Below are 17,515 nucleotides of genomic sequence, written 5' to 3' on the forward strand. Positions count from 1 at the left end.
ACAAATAGTAGGAATAAATAGGCAGATTTCACTAAGGAGAGAGGTAAATAGCTTTGTCCCACAAAGGTGTGTTTTGGCACCAGTGCTGTTCAAGTTATCCATGAATGAACTGTGCCAAGGGGCAGAGGGTGACAGCAAAGTTTGCAGATGATTCAAAATTACTTCAGATGATTAGGAATGCTGAGCACTTACCCTGAAGAAAGTCAGTGCCTTGTATACCGTCCCTTGGAGAAGGTACAGAGAAGGGTAACAGAAATGATTAGAGGTATGGAACAACTTCAGTATAAGGAGAGATTAAAAGGACTGGGACTAAGGGGAGGAGTATAATAGAGGTCTATGAAAATGTGAATGGTGTGGAGAAAATGAAGGGTGAAGCGTTGTTTACAAGGCACTGACTTGTATAAACATTGCCTTGTAAACAACTGTGCCTTGTATAAACATTGATTCAGAAGTGTAAAAAGACAGCTTTATGTGCAAAACTAGTTTGGATTAGGATTAGGGATAGTTATTGTATACCTACCTTATCTGTAAAAACCCCAACATGTAGAGAAGCCTTTAGGAAGCAAACCATTAATTTACTGATAATTTTCCTTGATTATCAGGTCTACTATATTGATTCATCTTCAGAGGAGCAGGGATTTATTCTTTAATAACCACTTCTCCTAATATCCTTTAATAATTGAAATAAATTCAAACAACTAATAATTCATTCATGCAGTTTTTCAGAACTAGCAAAATCTAATAACAAATTCTCCCTTGTTGCTTTGGGAATACTGTACTTTGGTGGCTCTCCCAGGAGGTAGGCCTTACCCACTGAGCGATGGTCAAAGGCTAGCTCCTTTCTGCACATTGATGGTAAAACCTCAGTAGGATTGGGAACTTTTCTGAATTTCAGGTTATGTCTATGCAGCAAACAAAACTCTCCCTGGCAGCAAGTCTGAGAGCCTGGGTCAACTGACTCGGGCTTGTGCTGCTGGTAAACATGGCAGTGTGGGTGCTTGGGCTGGAGCCTGGGCTCTAAAACCTGCAAGGGGGAGAAGGTCTCATAGTGCAGGCTCCAGTCCGAAGTATGTTTGTCCCTGCAGCATGAGCTTGAGTCAGTTGACCCAGGCTGTGAGGTTTGCTACTGTAAGTTATTTGTTTTGTCTTGGTGGGTGGAACTTCTTGCCTCAGTTTTGGTCTGCATTACCAATTCGCCAGGAGCGAGTGCTTGTTCAGCTGAAGGCCAGGCAAACTGAATGAGGAAAAACCTATGTGTGTATTTGAGAGAGGAGTTTAATTTTCAGCCTTGTTAACATTTCACAAAAATATTTTGCTGAAATGGTTTTAAGGTATTTATGGTTTTTATTTTATAGTCAAAGTAAATATCTGAATTATTGTTGGACAGAAAGAGTGATAATTAACACCTCTGATTTACAGTACTGCTTTCAGACCAAAGAGTTTTCAAAGACTGTGTATTCACAATGATAGTTTCACCTACCATGCAAATGCAGTCACCTCCTGAGTAGAAACATGCTAACTACTTTATGGCAACAATGCTACACTACAGTGGTTCCGGAAGAAGTAATAAATAACTACAGATTGAATCTCTCTGGTCTCGGACTCTGGTCTGGCAACATCTGTGGTTTGACAGAAGCATGGGTGTTACCAGACCATGGAGCCCCTGGATGCGAGAACTGCTGTGGGCAGTGAGAAGTCCAGCAGTGAAGGGGGAAGCAGCCCAGAACCTGCCCTTAGTGGGGAGCTGGAAGGAAGTGGCACTCGTCCCACGGCCAGAGAAGCCTGGTTGCCTGGAGCCCAGCCAGGGTGCTGGGAGCAGAGGCAGTCCCATAGCCGCAGGCAGGGAGCCTGTCCAGGGTCAGCAGCAGGGTCAGCTGGTTGCATGGTGAGAGCTGGGGGCCAGAAAGGCCATTGACCATCTGTGGTCCAGCAAACTACCTTGTTTGAGTCTGGTCCAGAGGCTACTGGACCAGGGATGTACAACATGTAATTATCTATTTTAAGCTTGAGGCATTTACGTATAAAGAGTGACCTGAACTGGAATGCTAGTTTCATAAGAAAGAGTGAGAAGTTATTTTACACAGTTTGTATTTTTTCTCTTTTAGATCACAGAACTTTGTGGTGCAAAGCATGTGGGTTATTTTGGTCTGGCTCAGTTTTATATTGCGTTGAAACTAATTGCTGCAGCACAGTCTGGTCTTCCAGTTCAGCTAGAGAGCCTTAAGAGCGGTAAGTAGTTCACATAGTTTACTGTGCTATGAGCTTATTCTTTTTTTCTTTAATATTCATTGTATATTATTTACTTCATTTAGTAACAGAGAAGGAGCCATGTTAGTCTATATACTATCAAAACAAAAAAGCCATCAAGTAGCACTTTAAAGACTAACAAAATAATTTATTAGGTGAGCTTTCGTGGGACAGACCCACTTCTTCAGACCAAGAAGAAGAAGTGGGTCTGTCCCACGAAAGCTCACCTAATAAATTATTTTGTTAGTCTTTAAAGTGCTACTTGACTGCTTTTTTTGTTTTTACTTAATTTAGTTTCTCTTCCAACCTGTTTGTAAAACAAAACCCTACTTTTATTTATTTGTTATATATTTTAGGAGGGGAGGAAGAGATAAAGGTAATTTATGAGGAGAAATTTACAATGAAATCTTATTCTACATACAAAGTTTGTTATATGGAGAGAAGAGTACAGTTTTCTTCTGCATCTGTAAAAGCATTATAAAAGTAACAGGCCCATTGATGATCATCATTGTCAGTCAGTTTTTTCCCCTTCACTCATGCTGTGTGGTACCTTCAGCTTAGAAGTTCTGCTTAGGCTGACCCCTGTAACTATATGGAGCCTCATTAAAGTTGGAGTTCCTTGGGAGGTGAGGGGTCTGTGCAGAGCACCTTGCCAGAGTGGGGCCTGTCATTGCAAGCTGATGCGTTGAAATAAATGGGTACAGGTATCAAAATTGTGCCCTGTGTCAGTAAATGTTAGAGGATGCATTAGGTAGGTTTTGGAACATATTTCCCATACAGATTCCATTGTAATTTCATGTTAAATACAGTAAACCCTCAATTTTACAGACCCCAATTTAGCAGACTTTGGGAACAACATCTCCCCCACCCCCGTTGTTCCTGAAGTCTCCTGGGGTCCATAAAATCATCCCCCTGCCCCACAAAAAAAAACAAAAAAAAAAAAACCTTTCCACTGCCACAGCCTGAAGGAGCTGCCATCTCCTCCGGAGCCACCATGTGCTCCTCCCACCAGCAGTGTGGTGCATACATGAGCAGACTGGCGCTCACTAATGCACCCCACCCCTTGTGGGAGGAGCACATATCAGCTCTGGCGGCAACTCCTCCAGACCACACGGTAGCCCCTCCAGCCATGCTGGCAGGGTACAGCGGCTCCTCCAGTGGCTGCAGCTCTTCTGAGTGGCAGGGTTTTTTGGGTGGGGAGGCTGGGGCTGGGGAGCCTGATGGGGAGGGTGGGCAGGAAACCCTCATATTTAGGAGACTTTTGGGAATACCAGATATCCCTCCCCCCATTAGTCCATTATATCAAGGGTTTACTGTACATGCTCTCTTTATTTTTTTAAATATTCTTTAAAGAAAGTTTTTAAAAATCTCCAGTGGATGGGATGGAAGAAAATTTGTACCGGGCAGATCCTAATAGTTAATAATGGAAGTAATTAGCTGTTGGTTCTATGGTACCCTCTACGCTGCCAGTCCTGAGGCAAAGGATTCAAAGTTGGCACCTCCAATTCTGATGCTCTCCTGCGTCTGTTGTGTCAGTTTGACATTAAAAACTACAGTGACAATCCAGTTTAGAACAACCTCTGCTGAACTCTTGCTGACCCCCATCCAAATGCATCTGCTGCCATCAAGTGAGTTTCATGCTCAAATGTAAACTGCTTCAGGTACAAGAGGAATTTCAAGATCTCATTGTCATTGCTACTCTGTGTCAATTACTCATTCCTGATTGTTCTATTTGCCTGAAATCTGATTCTTGAAATCCTTGAAAATAACTCATTTAGGACTAAGCATTATTAATTAGGATAGGTTTGCAAGGGAACTAGAGGCACGAAGGTATTTATATTGATCTTGCAGAAATAAACCTAAGCCTGAGAAAAATACAACATGGTGGTACCACATTTGAAAACTTTATACTCCAAATGTGTTTTGTAGGAGGATCACAGGTGGGACCTACAATATGATGCCTTTTGACTTCCAAATTAAACATTAATTTTTTAACTACCCCCATGACTGTGTGCATATGTGGGGGTGTGGTTTAATTTGCCATTATACCTTCAAAGCTATTTTTGAAAGAGATCCCAGTTGCTAGCCTCTGGTCCTTTACCAGTAAATCCAGAGCACTACATTTATTGAGACTGCTGATGTGTGTATGCTCTTCGGACCCTGTTTTCCCTGTTATCTTTGTTGTTTCATTGTTGTGAGCCAGCAGGGGAGTGAAAATTAATTTGTAAAGAATCTTGTCTAAAACACTAGTAAAAGATTGGGCTACTAAATATGTTGTTTGATCATCAAGCCTGAGAGCTGGGATTTTCATGTTGCTTCTTCTGACTTTGTTTTGAAGGACTATATTTAAAAAAAGAAAAATGAAAACAAAACATCCTAAATCAACAAGTAAATCACAAATCTGCCAAAGGAATATTATTAAATAGAAGTTTTGGGAGGACTTTGCATCAGATTCCTGCTCTGTCTATCCCATGAGTCCTTTTAGGACATTATGGGCAGGTCTTCCTGCTCAGGGTTGATATTCCAGGGTTCGATTTCGCATGTCTACTAGAGACAGTCAACCCCTATACTCCTTCCGTCAACTTCACCTGTATAGACAGCCAAGTTAGCTGAGTGCAGATACATCGATTTTAGCTATGCATTTGCCATAGCTAGAATTGCATATCTGTGATCGACTTTTGTAGCCTAAAATGAATTTGTGGACAAATGGACTACTTTGGTAATCTGATTCAAATGAGATTCAATGTGTGTGTATCACAAATACAGCAGCTTGAAATACTGCATAGATGTGAGTGAACAAGGGCATTTTCTGTCTGGATTGATATCTCACTTACTTGTTGAAATATATCCAGGCTTCAGAAGCACTAATTATATTGTCCTTAGAAACACATTAGAGATGTTGGAATAGACAAGTAATGTACAATAAAAGTAGATTGATTTCATTGCAACAGCTGTATGTCTAAGCTATTATAAAGATGCTACAGTGTTTTATTTGATTCCAGGAACCTTTATTCCATTTGTTTTGTAGTATTGATCTTTTAACTTACTACGTAGAGAAGTGGAGAATTTCAACAATAAGATGATAAATTTCCTTAGAACAGCATTGGATTTTTGGAGGATGCGTGAGGTTTTAGGTGTCAGTCTTTAGTTCTTCTGAGCTATGTCAGATAGTAACATTTCTGACACCACTGTCTTACTGGGCTTTGAAAAGTGCTTTAACTAGGCACTTTTTTCTGTTCTAGTGACAGCATGGAGGATGTAATGAGCTTGCCATAATAAATTGATTGCTCCCTTAGTTTCTTCTGGAAAGTACTTGTAGACATGAATAAAGAACATACAGTGCTGCTGGCTAGGGTAAAATAAGAATTGAGTTTGAAACTTAGCTTCATACCACAAATGAGACACCTCTCTCTTAACAGTAATAAAGTATGCACAAATCTGGTGAATACTACTTTGAATCACTATAACATTTGCTCTTAAGACACACAAACAATTCCCAGAGTTCCTTAAGGGTATTGGGGTATTTGTTGTTTTATTCTGTTTTAATTTGTGTTTTTTCCTATTTTATAGTTTGTTTTCATTGGCTTTGCACTGTGATACAGCTTCAAAGAATTTTAACATAACATTTAATTTTAACATTCTAACAGTCTGATTTGTACTTCTCTTCCTTTCTGTTAATGAAGAATTGCCTCTTCCTCGGTTTATGGCATTGAAAAATGATGTTGAAATGAGATACGGAAATGCAGCCGAAATACACAGAATTAAATTTCAGATTCCATATGCCACCTTGGAAAAAAATTCCTTCAAAAGAGCAGATGAAGGGGATAAACAGGTAATAAGGTTCTGTTAAAGGCAAAATGTAAGTGTATAATGCAGCTTTAGAATCCAATCCTTCAAATGGTTACACTTTCACATTCTTATGCCTTTAGTTCAATGAGACTCATGCAAGGTTAATTCTATACCCGTGAATAATTATTTGCAGGAGTTTGCTCTTATTTTGATATTCTCTTGCACCAAATGTATCGCCAGAGGATTTTATTTAAAACTTTCATAAAATTATATATTTTGCCTATTAAGTATCTGTGAAATTGCACCACTTGCAACTTTTGTTTCCTTTGATTGTCACTTGCGTGGCCCCCGAATTATTTGTCTGAGGGTCAGTGGTACCTGACTGGAAAATTTACATGCAATAGTTTCATAGATTGTGTGAGAGAAACTGCACTGCTGATGATCACCTAGTTCAGGTGCTACACTTCAGCCCACACATAAATTGCCCAGCAAAAATACAGGCATTCTTTCTCTCCCTTCCCATATTTGCCTAAAGTCATCACTCTGGCTCATCACTCATTAGAGCTACAATAGTCTTTACACATATTCATCCTCAAATGTTGTTTTTCAGATATTTTGATTACATAGTTCAAAGTGTGTGTTTCTGAAGGAGGGGGAAGAATGATGCAGAGGGGAAAACTTCCTTGGTTTAAAAAACAACAAGACTAATGAATCTCTATTGTAAGTACAGTCCCTAGTGACTACATAATCAGTGAGGAGGTTGATGCTGGTAGGCTAAGGGAACAGACAGCTCTTCCTGACTCTTGTCAGGGTGTCTGGAGTGGCTCAGGAATGTGAGTACCCACCTCAGAACAGACTGTTAAGAAGCAAAACCCAGCTTGGTTGTGGCTTTAGAGTTTGTGCAGTGTGCCTCAGGTGGCAAGCGACCTGGATTCATCATTGAATTAGGTCCTCGTGGAGATATACTTATCTCACAGAGCTGGAAGGGACCTTCAGAGGTCATCAGAGTCCAGTCCCCTGCCCTCACAGCCGGACCTCACCTTCCCTGACAGATTTTTTCTTTTTTTTTTTTTAAATCTGTTTGCCCCAGATTCTTAAATGGCCCCCTCAAGGACTGCACTCACAACCCTGGGTCTACCAGGCTACTGCTTGAACCACTGAGTTTTATCCCTCCTTTCCTAAAGCTAACCTGCCCCAGACCCTTGGAAGGCTCCCTCAAGGCTTGAGCTCACAACCCTGGGATTATGAGGCCAATGCTCTGATCACTGAGCTGCCCCTTGTTCCCCACTAGTTGAATCCCCAGTCCAGGCTGGATCTTACCAAGGAACTTGATGTTAGTGCCGATCCATGTCCCCCAGCTGGTTGTGAGTTCTGTACCTAGATTTATGTCACCAGTAATAAAATGTGAACGCCTCAGGCACAGTCAGAGCCTTATCATGGAGTTATCTAGGAGGACTTCCTTCTGTCTTGCCATCGAAGTAGTCATAGATGGTCCCTAATATGAAAGGACACAAAGAGTAGTCAGGCTAGCTCCTTTTCCACAGGACCAGTCACTTATCCTAGGTCAGTGGCACCTTAGATCTTACACAAATGACATTACATGTAGCCAGTCCAATAATAAACAATCTAGACAACTATTAACTAGGAAAAGTAAATAAGAGATTTATTTACAAGCTTAAACAGATAAGCATATTTGCACAAATGAGTTCCAAAAGGTGATAGAAGCTGCTGTATTGTGCAAACTTTGTATGTCATATGGAGTTAATGTGGCCAAGCAGCTAGGGTCCCTTATGCTTAGGCATCTTGCTTTCTCAGAGTGCTAGCAACATAGAGATACAGTTTATCCTTGTAAGATACTTTTATTCCTTGTCCTCTCTTGTTGCAAGTTCAGTTATTTGAAGAAAGTCAGTTGCAAATCTGTTCATGGTGGGAGAGGAACACTCAACAAAATCTTTCCCTTATGATTTGTTTGATGTTTATGGGCCTTCTTTTGTTGCACAAGAGAACATATTCTCTAGTACTTGGCAGTACTTCTCTCCTGACTGGTGACTTACAGTTACAGAGCAAACACATAAATATTACCTTTTGACATTGGATACAGATATAACAAGGAAGATTAATGCATGCAGCAGTTTATAGTAAACACGAACTGTGTACTTACAACCTAACACCTATTTTAACAACACTAACATACAAGTGAGCCAGACCAGTTTATGTATTTGTCAGTCTCCATTTGAGGCCTACAACCTTGGCATGAGTTGAGCTGGTCTGCCATCATGACAGTTCTCTCATGTTTTTGGGTTGAGAGAACCTGCCATGTTCTTTCCCTTCTACTCTCCCTTGAGGTGTTATACCAGCCTAGCATTCTAGAAAGCTACCCTCAGTGAAATATCCTCACAGTAATAATCCTGCTGCCACTCTGGCCGTCTGAATTTCTAATTAAAAATAGCTGCATCATAAAGAGATCCATTGAGTTGAGTATGAAGTTGACATACTTAGAAAAAGAAGCATTCTCACTGCACCAGTTACTTGCCTCACCCTTTACCTGGCCTGACATCTGATCCCATACAGATTTAACTTCCCTGGCCCTGGTACCCTCAGGACCTGACCTCCCCTGGTCTGGCAAATTCACTGGTTCGGGACCAGTGAATACTGGATTGTCTGCTGCTGCTGACTGGGGGGGCTCTGCTCTGGTGGCAGCAGAGGCTTTGACAGAGCAGGGACAGGGAGGCGCTTGAAGAAAAGGTGGGGTGGCTGTGGAGCCTTGTGGGTGAGGACCAGCGGTGGAGCCCATTGGAAACCAGGGTGTATTTCTGGCCATGGACCCCCAAAATTCAGGGCTCTACAGCCACCATGCTGCATTCTCCAAGAAGCCCAGTCTCCACTCAAACTCCCTGCCTGAGTCTGAATGCTGCAGATCAGCTATTTGAGGTGCTCTAGGAAGGCAGGGAAAGAGTTACTGAGTTTAGGGCCCCTAGTTCCCTCCCCATCCCACCCCCGTGAGTGCCCCAGCCTGGAGCCGATATGGATGTCAGACCACAGATGCTGCAGATGAGGGAAGCACACAGTACTGAGGGTCAAGCTGTATCATGTTTTGTTCTGTAAGCTCCTTGGGGCATAGTCACAGAGGTAGCTGTAAAACTTAATTATATACCAGCCACCTGGGGAAGGGGAAAAAAAAACAGGTTGACAGGGCCAGACGAATGCCCAGAAACCGGCTATCTCTAGACAGGCCCAAGAAGGTTAATAACAGAACACCACTTGTCATCGCCTACAGCCCCCAGCTGAAACCTCTTCGGTGCAGTATCAACAATCTACAACTATATTGGAACATGATGCTGCACTCTCACAGGTACTGGGTGAGAGGCCTGTTCTCTCCTACAAACAACCAGCTAACCTCAGGAAAATTCTCACTCGCAACCACAGGCCATACCATAGAAATACTAATCCTGGAACTTTTCCCTGCAACAAACCCCGGTGCCAACTCTGTCCACATATTTATTCTGGAGATACCATCACCGGACCTAACAACATCAGTTACATAGTCAGGGGCTCATATTCGTGTACCTTCACGAATGTGATACAGACCATCATGTACCAGCAGTGGCCCTCCGCTGTATATATTGGACAGACCGGACAATTGCTCTGCCAAATAATAAATGGACACAAATCAGACATTAGAAATCTGAATACATATGAACCTGTCAGTGAGCATGTCAGTGGAAAAGGCCATAGCATCCAAGAGCTGAAAACCTAAATCCTAAAACAAAGAGACTTTAACACCAGATTACAAATGGAGACATCTGAATTGGAATTTATTCTCAAGTTTGACACTTTATCGTTTGCCTTCAATAAAAATAGCAATTACCTTATGCATTACAAGGTCAGTTTCCCCATCTTTGATATTTGAAGTGACCTCAGGCAACTTAATAGACACTCTCAGTAAGTAATTTTCTTCCCCCACTTTCACCCTCCCTTCTGTCCTACGTAGCTGATTTTCATTTAATTTTTTTCCATCTTTCTTTTAAAATGTCGTCATGCCAGTTTACTTTTAACAGAATTTCCAGACCTGAAGAAGTGGATCTGTCCCACGAAAGCTTATCCCCTACTAAATTATTTTGTTAGTCTTTAAAGTGCTACAAGACAGCTTTTTTTCTTTCTCCCCGGCCCCGGGAGGCAGTCAGTGTACCTATCTCTAGAGCACATGCACACATTCATGAAACTGCCAGTATTAGTAATAGTAAACTTCACATAAGGCTAACCATTATTAATGAGTTAATCGGAGCTAGTTCATATAGAATGATTAAACTGGGAATAAGGTTGCAAATAACTGTTCTGTGTGAACCATTTCATTCTAATAGAGCTTTGTCACCAAACCTATAACTCTTCCTAGGTGACTTGTATTGCCTTTGTGTTGCAGTGTTCAGTAATTCTGTTCATATAAGAAACAGGATGTCAGGATTGTGCCCTCTACCAGAGCTCAGTTCTCAAGAAGAAAGACAACCTCTACAAATCATCTTCCTTCAAAGGCAGGGAAACAGGTTGACAGGGACTATTTCAAAAAAATCTTTGAATTGGTGTTTTTAGTTATTTTTCATTTTTTGCCTTCTTCTGAAATATTTGTTTTCGTAAATGGAGAATGCGTTGAAACACCTAAATACAATATGCAGATCCAAAGATATCTAGTAATAAGATTTAACAGAAATATTTCTCCAGATGTATATCCACGTAAAGTGTCTTAGAGTTCATTCTAACCCCTTGGGATGAGCACTGCTGTATTTTACCCCCCAGAACAAGGCCCAAAATATCACTTTGCCATCGTCCATTTCTAATAGTTTATTTTGTATTTTTCAGTTATTACTCTGTGTTGGACATCATGCTGTATGAGTGAATTGGTATGCAGAATTACTCCACCTATATCTGTAGTCACCTCAGAATTGTCCTTTGTTTCTACAGCAGGAAACCAAGTCTCCCCCCAAGTCACCTGTGTGTTCACCTCCTGCTTCTCCATCTAGTTACCAGAGAATGCCCTTGAGTTACGGCTATGGCAAATCAAGGAGTGGGCTTGAACAGCCACATGGGGGTAAGATGAAACTCTGGAATACACACTGTTGGTTTTTTTCCCCCTCCAGTGCTTCCAAATCTCAAATGGAATTAAGAAATCAGCCTAATAATGTCTGGACATAATAACATCTGTCTTTTGGTAAATGAGCCAACCATCTTCTTTTATTTTATGCGGAAGGTTTTTTTCCTCATTATTTAATCCTCTCTTCCTGTTTGCTTTCTAGTAAATTAATTATGTGTAGATTTGTGTGCAACTCTTCACAAATTAATGCTAATACCACATATCTAGCAGGCCTGTGTGCAGTACATGCTAATGATTGAGTACTGTGAAGGTTTAAGGCATAAATATGTTTTTTTAATGTTAAGAAGAAGACCACACCCCTGATTTCAGTAGCTGCTGCACTAGTTTTCATATTTCCAGGGAGGCTTTGTTTTCAAGAAAATGCAATGGTCTTTTTGGTTACATAACAGAAACAACAGTAAAGCTCGAGTGTAAAAACCCAGTATAATGGAAACATAAGAAAGCAAATGATCACAATCTTGACACTTGAGGCTTGATCATGCTACCGTTTAAAGTCAGTAGCATAACTCTTATTGATCTCTTACCTGGAGGATATAGGTTTTAAGATGTAAGCTGAGTAGCAGAGGCTAACGTTTGGGGCAGTAGCTGTCTTTGCTATATGGAGATACACATCTCCATAGAGCTGGAGGGGACCTTGGGAGGTCATCAAGTCCAGTCCCCTGCCCATCTGGCAGGACCAAGCACCATCCCTTTTTGAATCTATTTACCCCCAACCCCTAAATGGCCCCCTCAGGGATTAAGCTCACAACCCCGGGTTTAGCAGGCCAATGCTCAGACCACTGAGCTGTGTTTGCACAGCACCCAATAAAATAGGGTGCCAGTCCTGACTGGACTTGTAAGGGATTATATTCCTAACTGGGAATATAAAATTATAATTAAGAATGATACTGAGTAATCAATAGACACTCTGTTACAGGAAAGCAGAAAATATGTCATCATTCCATCAAAGGGACTGGACAGCTGATATGGATAGAGCTGGTTGGGAATCTTCTGCCAATACTGGTTTTTATTGGAAAATTTTGAATTGTTGAAATAGAAACCTTGGGTGGGTACCCAGGATCCATTTAGACTAAGAAGATGTATGAGGTCCAGGATACACTTTCAGGACAAAAACAAAGAGTATGGCACCCTCCCAAAAGAGACGATCAGGGTATTCATCTGCAATTTTCATGGGTCGGGTTCAAGTTGCTGCTCTGTCACCCTCAGGGTAGACACTTGAACCAGGGCCTGCCACATGCCAGACACATGCCCTAATCACCAGACTGTAGAGTCAGCTTTTGTGATGGTCTAAGTGGGTACATACTAATTTATATGTAGTGGAACATGTCCCACTGGAAAGACTGAGAGAGACACCCCACAATAACTGACAGAGAACTGGCCAGACCATTCTCCTGTTACGTGGCAGACTCACGTTCAAGTCCTTGCTCCAAATCAGGCAGGATCTCCTGCATCTTATGAGAGTCCCCTAAGTATTTCTGGGGTGGGCAGGTGGCTTTCTTCTTGCTCTATTTTCATTAATTTTTTTTAAAAAGTCTTAGTTTTTATGGAATGAGAGAAGTTTCTAAATCTTGGCAATATTCGAGGAACAGGAAAACTATTTCTCATGCAACTTTTGAATGTTAGTACCATGAAACAACTAAAGATCTGTAAACTTTACAGTTTCTTTGAAGCCCTTGCATTGAGAATGCTGAATACTCTTTTAGAAGGATGTATAGACTATGTATGGTGTTAGTGTCACAAAGTTCACCTTTATTTTTTTGTAAAGTTTATAGTTGATGTTTTATAGTTTTTGTAAAGTTTGTAGTTGATGTTTTGCTCAGGAAATAGAGAGATCCTGGCTCATTGAAATACTCAATTCCCTCCTCCCCAAAGTAGAACTTTATCCGGGCATTAATGTATTATTTTTCTTGTTAGTTTTTGTAAGCTCTGTTGCTAATGACCACATAATAACAGAGCCCCACACTCAGCCTCCAAGTACTGCAGTTTATTTCACAACTTCCTTCCTGTCTTCTGACACTGAAACACATTTGTAAAGGATAAAACTAGATGCCAGCAGAGGATAAGTATAGATAACAGTAGGGGTTAGAAATGTAACTTTATAAAGCAAGGTGCTTTGGAACCTTATTATGACCTTGAGTTTTCCTTGAATTTTGTTTTTCAGGAGACTTCTAAAATAGGGTATAAATGTTGTTCACTAGCATTACAGCAGTGCAACACTTTGAACTCTTCAGCATCAGAGGTTGAACTTCAAAATACACCTATCCCTTGATTTACAAATTTCCAATTTATGAATTTTTGTTACAATGAACCATGTAAATTTATACCTGTTTTTCAATTTACAAACATTATTTTTGCTACAATGAAGAGTCCAATCTTCCTCTGAGCACCCGTGGAGGAATACAGTACAGCCAGTGCTCCAGTGGCACCTCCAGCCCCGGGACCGAGCTGGGGCTGGGAGAACCCTGGCAGCCATGGGGCTCTGAGCTAGCAGGGCACAGGGCTCCGCTGTTAGCTACAGACCTGGGGACCTGGCCCAGGCCAGGGGAACCCCAGCAATCCCAGGACTGGGAGCTGGCTAGGATGCAGAGCTCTGCCAGCAACTCCATCCTTGGGGACCCTGTCAGGGGCAAGGTAGGGAGCCCTAGCAACCCTGGAGCTGGGAGTTGGCTGGCGCACAGATCCCTGCCTGCAGTCCCAGTCGCAGGAGCCTTGCTTGGAGGATAGGGGGTGGGGAACCAGCTGGGAAAAAACAAAAAGCATTAGGTATTATAGCAGTATGCACACAGCAATACAACAGTATGTATGTGCAGGACTTATGCACTCCCATCAGCCACCCCGCTCTCTTCCCTGTTGGTTCACATGCTTCGTTGTGTTCATGTCATCTTGACTGTGAGTGATCTTAATCGTCAAATATCTTTGTTGTTTGTGATCATCTTGAGTCCTAAACATGAAGAAGTTTCTTCAGGGGGTGTTACTAATGCCAAGAAACTGAAGAAAGCAATATCCATGGCTACCAAACTTGAAGTTATTAAAATAACTGAGAGTCAGGAACCAGTCTGAATTTTTTACACTGAAATTAATGGCAATTACATTTTCAATTTGACTTTTCATTTTACCAATGGTTTTCATTGAACAAATTACATTTGTAAATTGAGGCATAGGTGCAGTGGATTTGAAGGACCCTGCTTCTATGTCTAGTTATTTGCCTTGTTAAAAAGGATTGTTCTTAAACTATGCCGATGGAATGGAATGAAAGTCGTCTCACCTTATGAAAACTGAAATTATTGTTGCTTTTCTTCATGAACTCTAGTCCACATCCTGAGAGGTGCTGACCACCTGCCAAGAACACCAGGATTGGCCCTTCACTCTATTTTAAAATGTACATTTGGGTTTTAAAAATAAAATATATGTTTTCAAGGTTAGTGGTCTATTGATGACCTGCAAAAAAGCATATTTGGAATTTGTCTCACAAGTATGTCTCCAATCAAGAAGTGATGATTGATTGTGTGTGTTTGTTAGGAAATTAACAGTCCTTCTACCAGCCACTGCGGTTGTCATATTATTTTGCTGCTGCATTTGGTATTCTGGTTATTCTTCTGCCTTTAATGTACACAAGAAAAAGGATGGAACATTTAGACATTGCCAAATACATAGTTTTTATAGTTCAATTAATTTTTTTCTTTTTTGTATTTGAAGTACATACTTAGGACATTGTAAATATTTCCTGTTAGAATCCTATTCTGTTTCAACTCAGCAAATGCTGAGTTTACCTGGAATTTGTGGGATTACTTTATTTCAAAACATCAACTACAATTTCAAAAGAAACATTGGTCTGTAAACCATCTGCTTTTTGAGTAAGAAAATCATTATTAATTCCAGCGCATCTCGTAGAGCAGAAAGCAAAAAGCTTTTGGGTTGTAGGAGGCTCTAAATGTAGGAAGCCTACTGTTTTTATTTTCAATGTTCTGGCTACAGAATGATCAACAGCCAAAAATCCCAGGTATTTAGGATCCAGAGAATCTTCCACAGTCAAAATTTCAGCAGTTTTGTAACAAATCAAAGTCTGTGGCTAATGCTCTTCCTTGACAATGCACTCTTCAAACAAATTAGATTAAAAATAAAAAAAGTAGGGAAAAAACCCTAAATCTCTTGAAAATGACAATTGAGAATTCACCACATTCATTATTTAACTGATGTAATAGTTTATTTTAGAGTTGCAGCAGGTTATCATGTACATATACATTTCAACAACTGTTGAAGCCAATCCTGTCAGATGAAACAACAACTTCTGTTGTTTATCCCTAAGTATTAACCAAGATAAGTTGTGGTATAGGAGGTGAGCACATAGTATGGGCTGTTGGTGAGGGGACAGAGGAAATTGCATGCAGTGTTAAGCTTCATGAACGTCTTTGTGGTAATGTTTAATTTCTGCTTCCAGCTTGTGAAAACTTACTGATTCCCTGTTTTTTGTTTTTTTGTTTTTTTTTTATTTTGGTTTTTTTGTTTGGTTGTTTGTTTTTTTTTATTTAAACTTCCATAGCTCCTTATGAAAAAAGACATTCTACACCACAGCATGATGGATCAGCAATGGGAAATTATGGACCCAAATCTGCACTTGTACATTCCTCTCTTAGTCGGGTAATAAAGTGCATGAGAATCAAATACATAAAACGTAAAAAGAAATGCATGAGGTTCTAGTTCTTGTCAAAGTGACTTTCTGTTTTGGACTCTTTCTGTCACTGACACACAAAGCTTGGGCTCTGACTGTCTAGTGATGCTTTTTTTAAAAAAAGAAGGGACATTAGTCCCAGGAATCTAGAACACATTCTATTTTGAATAAATTGACACCAAAATCTCCCTGCAATGTTAGCAGAATAAAGTAGTCCTCATTATTCTGCTGTATAGATCTTCGTTTGTTTCTCTTTGCCTGGCAGTGGAGATGAAGAGGGTCTTTATTTTGCAAGTAAAAAGAGAAACGAAGACTGTGGGGTTCAGTTAAGCCCAAATGCAGATTTTGTAAAAATTACATTTCACAAAGCTTAATGTGAGTAGACCTGTTTTCATAAAATTAAATATAAAAATTCTTATATTGATTTTTTTTGTTGTTCTTGTTGTTTCTTATTTAAGTAAGAACACTCCCCTCTGGTATTTCCAGCTTGTTGATGGATGCACCTTCTGCTGTATGGCTTTACTACATTTGTCCCCAATTTCGAAGGGGGCACGTTAATCAGGGCGAGGGGAGATTACGAATCTTGGGGAATACAGGCACTTCGAAGTTGCTGCAGGGGAGAATTAGCCTAATGAAGTGCTGCTTATTCACTGCAGCACTTCATTAATAATCTCTCATCGCCCTGATTAATATGCGTGTTTCGAAGTTGGGGGCAAGTGTAGACCCAGCCTCTGAAAAGTATAAAGTAAACCTGACTGGGAAACAAATTGAAAAGTGTAGTTCACTTTCATTGTTTAAACTGAGAAAAATTCAAAGTTAAGCAAACATAAATATTGAAAAATTAGACTGACGTTCTTAGATTGTCAGAAGTGAAAGAATTTGAAGGTATTAATAATACACAAATGCCTTTCTTTAAAATGTGTTCTCTCTCTCTCTCTCTCTCTCACACGCGCGCGCGCGCGCTCTCGGTCTCTCTTGATGTGAAGTCTAGATCCTGTCTAGGAAACCATTCACATTTATAAACCCAGTTTACTGTCTCAATCATCCCAATCCCAGTTAAGAAGATTAGAAGGGATGTTCTGTTTGGCTTACTTAGACTAGTCCAGAGTTTCTCTGTTGGCTTCAAAACCATAAATTTGCAAAGTTGCTAGTTTATCCATTGTAAATTTCCTATTATAGCAACCAATTTTTGGTTTAAGGTAAAATCTTGCCACGTTTACCTGCAGAATTGCTTTTATTGAAATAAAAGTGGTAGGTTTTTTGGCTCTGCTTTCACTCTCTCTACCCGGTAACATAAGAACAACATGAGGCATGGGATAAGTTGGGGAGAGAATGAGTTTTCCAAGCAGAGTCAGTTTCTCCCTCCCCGCAGCCCATAAGTTTTAGTACTCCATGGACTGCAGCTCTTAGAAGAATTATAATTTTTTTTAATCGCTTGTCATATTGATTAGGTTGTGTTGTATGTTTTACCTATATAGGCAAATGTGGTACAGTGTAAAGCCTGTTTGTTAATGTTCCATTTATGCATTTCAATAATTCTGCACCAAAGGAATTCTCCAAAACCATCCTGAACTACGTTACTTAATTCCCAGGAGATAATTTTAAATGCTGCTTTTTGCTTAAAGCGTGCCAAATAGATCTATATTTTGTAGACAGATCTTATG

The 17,515-nt window shown here is 40.4% G+C and overlaps 1 protein-coding gene across 5 annotated transcripts in view; it reads left to right on the forward strand.

The window, feature by feature from the left end:
- REPS2 (RALBP1 associated Eps domain containing 2) overlaps positions 1–17,515 on the forward strand; it is a 167,383-nt gene that overhangs the window by 48,479 nt on the left and 101,389 nt on the right. For 3 of the 5 annotated variants that reach the window (XM_074993698.1, XM_074993679.1, XM_074993707.1), the window contains exons 2-5: positions 2,106–2,229; positions 5,931–6,079; positions 10,993–11,119; positions 15,723–15,820. In XM_074993698.1, the coding sequence (XP_074849799.1) occupies positions 2,106–2,229; positions 5,931–6,079; positions 10,993–11,119; positions 15,723–15,820 (498 nt within the window). The remainder of the gene's footprint in view (positions 1–2,105; positions 2,230–5,930; positions 6,080–10,992; positions 11,120–15,722; positions 15,821–17,515) is intronic. The other 2 variants (XM_074993718.1, XM_074993688.1) reach the window with 1 other exon arrangement.

Source organism: Carettochelys insculpta, chromosome 1 (assembly GCF_033958435.1).
Source record: "Carettochelys insculpta isolate YL-2023 chromosome 1, ASM3395843v1, whole genome shotgun sequence".
Lineage (NCBI taxonomy): Eukaryota > Metazoa > Chordata > Testudines > Carettochelyidae > Carettochelys > Carettochelys insculpta.